The 3393-nt window shown below is 36.9% G+C and overlaps 1 protein-coding gene across 1 annotated transcript in view; it reads left to right on the top strand.

The window, feature by feature from the left end:
* VCF2 (VCP nuclear cofactor family member 2) overlaps window positions 1–2936 on the top strand; it is a 9824-nt gene extending 6888 nt beyond the window's left edge. The window contains exon 3 of the mRNA XM_027096786.1: window positions 2709–2936. Coding sequence (XP_026952587.1) covers window positions 2709–2936 — 228 coding nt within the window. The remainder of the gene's footprint in view (window positions 1–2708) is intronic.
* The last annotated feature ends 457 nt before the right edge of the window (window positions 2937–3393 follow it).

Genomic DNA, 3393 nt, shown 5'->3' with positions numbered 1-3393 from the left:
TAAATAGAGCTGCAATGAACATTTTGGTACATGACTCTTTTTGAATTATGGTTTTCTCAGGGTATATGCCCAGTAGTGGGATTGCTGGGTCATATGGTAGTTCTTAAGTCTTTGTTTTGAAGTCAGAAGTAACTGAATGCAAAAGCAGGAGATGTGCCTTGGTCTTGTAGTAGCGTTCTCTAGGTTACTTACTTGGAAATAAAATAGTTGTTTTCCACAAAATAAATACATTTCTTGTGAATGCTTTAGAAAGTGAAAATATAAAAAATAAATAAAAAATAAAAAAGGATCCAAAGTCTCAAATTTTAAATAAATAAACAAACATGATGTCAGGGACATCCTTCTATATCAGTATAAATACAACTATATCATCATTGTTAATGGCTGACAAAATCACATTGTATGAATGGATGCACTATAACTTAATCACTTACCTGCTTTTGGACATTTAATTGTTTCTGATTTTCAGCTATTAACAACAATGCTGATATTATAAGTGTCACAATGAACATTTGTACTTATGTCTCTACACAACTGGGTTTGAAAACACTTTAAATGAACTAGAAATTGGAGGCAGATCAATTTTTTCTTAACAATTATTCTACAGAAATCTCTTCTAGCTTGTTAATTTTAATGTACCATTTCATAGTCTAGCATCACCTAGTGTTACACTATAGTATAAAATGGATATGTTGTCATTTGAGATGAAATTTGATTCACCAGAAACTAATTATAGTTCTTACCTTGTTTTTCAGACAGTACCTGTAATGAAAAATGATCAGGAAAGCCAACTAAGAGAAACCAAAGTGTGTGTGGTGGGTTTCTTATCCAACGTAATACCTACTTATTTTTTAAATATTCATAACTTCACTATTTTATGCCACTGGAGATTTCAGATTTTTACCCTTGAGCTAGGAAAATCATCTTTTTGGATATTTTTTAAATTGGCCTTGACATTAAGTCCTGAAGTCAGTTTGATTGCTGTTGGTGACAACCTTCATTTCCATTGGGTCATTCTAATTCTTTCCTGGACAGTTCTTTTAATGTATGTCTCTAGTTGCATAAAGATGGACATAAGCTGTCTATGAGGACCTGTGGGCAGTTTGGTGTGCGGTCTATGTCGAGAAGCTCCAAATGACCGATGAGCCATGACCATTCTTGGTTTAAGTCTTATTAATGTTACCTTTGGTAAAGATTGCATTATAAGAAATGCAATACCCGCTGTTTGAGGAAAGCATCCTAGGAACTTGTTTAGAAAACTGGGAATTTATGAAGAAAGCACTAACCATTCTGTCTCTAGACTGCTGTTCTAATCTACAGATCCTGGACTTGAGTTGCCACATTTCCTGCCTCCAGCCAGCCCTACTCGCTTCAGACTGGCCTCCACAATCTTAATTGACAAGAGCCAATCCCTCAGTACCTATCCTGTTGCTCCTGTTTGTCCTGAATTCAGTGGTTTTTGTGTCCTGACAGACTCCTTGGTTTGTCTCAAGCTGAAGTCAAGGGGAGATTCTCTCAGCAACCAAGGACCTCTCTGTTCAGTCCTGAATGGGTTTCTCCTCCAGTTGCAGGGCTTGTCCCTCTACTTGTGCTACTAAATGTATAAAGGTATATAGTTATACCACCCCCTAGATTCTCTAATTGTTGAATATATTGTGCAGTGTTAAATACATTGCACCCGTAAAGTTGTCTGTCCATTTAAAAACTCTGAACAAAGGACCAGCATATACTTGAGCTCAGTGTTTGGTGAAGTTTAAATGTAAATGAAATAAAAATAATAGCATGTCCCCCCAAAATGCAATATCAAAATTGTTAAATATTGTAGTTCAGATATGGATCCTTGTCATTACTTTCTCCCTTGAGAATCCTAACACTGTAAGGGAGGAAATTCTTGACAATGACTGTTTTCAGGAATCCTTAGTAGTTTCTCCATTATGACAATGACCCTGAGTCATGTTAGAGTTCAATTAAAAACAGAATATTAGGTGCAAACACCCACACATACACCCCATATCACATCCATATTTGTTGAACAGCAATAAATACTAGTCTTAAAAATGCCAATAATTAACATATAACTTTCGTAAAATGTATATCAAGTGCCTTTCAGGATCTGAGTGTAGCCTTGCATTGATATAGGAGGACCACGTATGCCCACTATCAGGGGATAGGTACGAAATCATCACTGGTTTGTATATACGTGTGCATGTATGTATGTATGCATAAATGTATGTATGTAACAAGTTATTTGTTTTATTTTAGTGCGCTCCCAAAATCCATCTTATTCTTTATGGGTGTACTTTTACTACATTCTGTAGCATTGATCGATGCTTTCTCTTGGAGGGTGAGAACTTACTTTTCTGATGCACGTTATTAGGATAAGCTCCTGCTGCAAGCAGGTACAACCGATTAGTGAAGGGATTTGAAATTAGAAGGCCTGTGTTTGAATCCTCACTCTGCCACTTCCCAGCTACGTGACATTGGGCAAGTCAATGGATCTCAGTTTCCTCATCCATAAAATTGTGGATGTTAATCCCAACTTAATTTACGGGTTGCTGTGTTGTGAGCATAGATTGAAATATTTTAAGTGGCTCTAGTTTCTAAACCATTAAGGCTTAGTGTAGTGGTTGATGCTGCTATTCTCCAAGATGAATACGAAAAATAGTAATAGCGTAATACTCATCCTGTTTCTGTTTTTTATCCTCCAGGCTTCAAGCAGTGATAAAGACAGGAGCAGCAGCAGTGTTAATACCCCAGAGAGAGTAATTGGACCAGAAAGCAGCTTAAACCAGATCGTTGCTGAACCCAACATGAGTACACCTCAATCCTCATATGAGGAGTATGTACTATGCCAAGGTTCTTACTCCCACATCAACCAGATCTTAAGGGAGGAACACTTCAACAGCCTACAGCAGCAAGGACAATCTCCAGCATGATGAACTAGGAGCTCCTTATTCCAGCCTAAAATTTGTTTATGAAAGCAATTGCACACACACAAAAGGGTCTGTTGGCTTTTCAGTCTATATTTTAAACAACAGGCTGAGGGACAATTGTTTGACTTGGAGTTTTGCTGCACATTTGCTATTTCAAAGGGGGCTTTGAAGCAATTTTTATAGAATTTTTTTCAGGTTAGGTGTCAAATCTATGAGGCAAACTCACCTTCAGGTTGAATCCATAGAATGTCCAATTCAGATTGGTTTCCAAATCTGTCGGTTAGAAACTCTAGTCAAACATTCTTTGAAAATGAAAGATCTTCAGTTTAAAAAAATTAATAGGCTAGTGAAGAACATGACATTTTCATGAAAAAAGGTGTTACTTTATTCCAAAGTATAGATAGCTTGATTCAGTCTTGCACTGAATTGGACTGCCATACTGCCTCTCAGAAGGCAGATG

Source organism: Aethalodelphis obliquidens, unplaced genomic scaffold (genome assembly GCF_003676395.1).
Source record: "Aethalodelphis obliquidens isolate GAN/ISIS:26980383/991018 unplaced genomic scaffold, ASM367639v1 scaffold108, whole genome shotgun sequence".
Taxonomy (NCBI): domain Eukaryota; kingdom Metazoa; phylum Chordata; class Mammalia; order Artiodactyla; family Delphinidae; genus Aethalodelphis; species Aethalodelphis obliquidens.
Note: the sequence above shows the minus strand (reverse complement) of the source record. Positions and strands in the feature narration are given on the sequence as shown.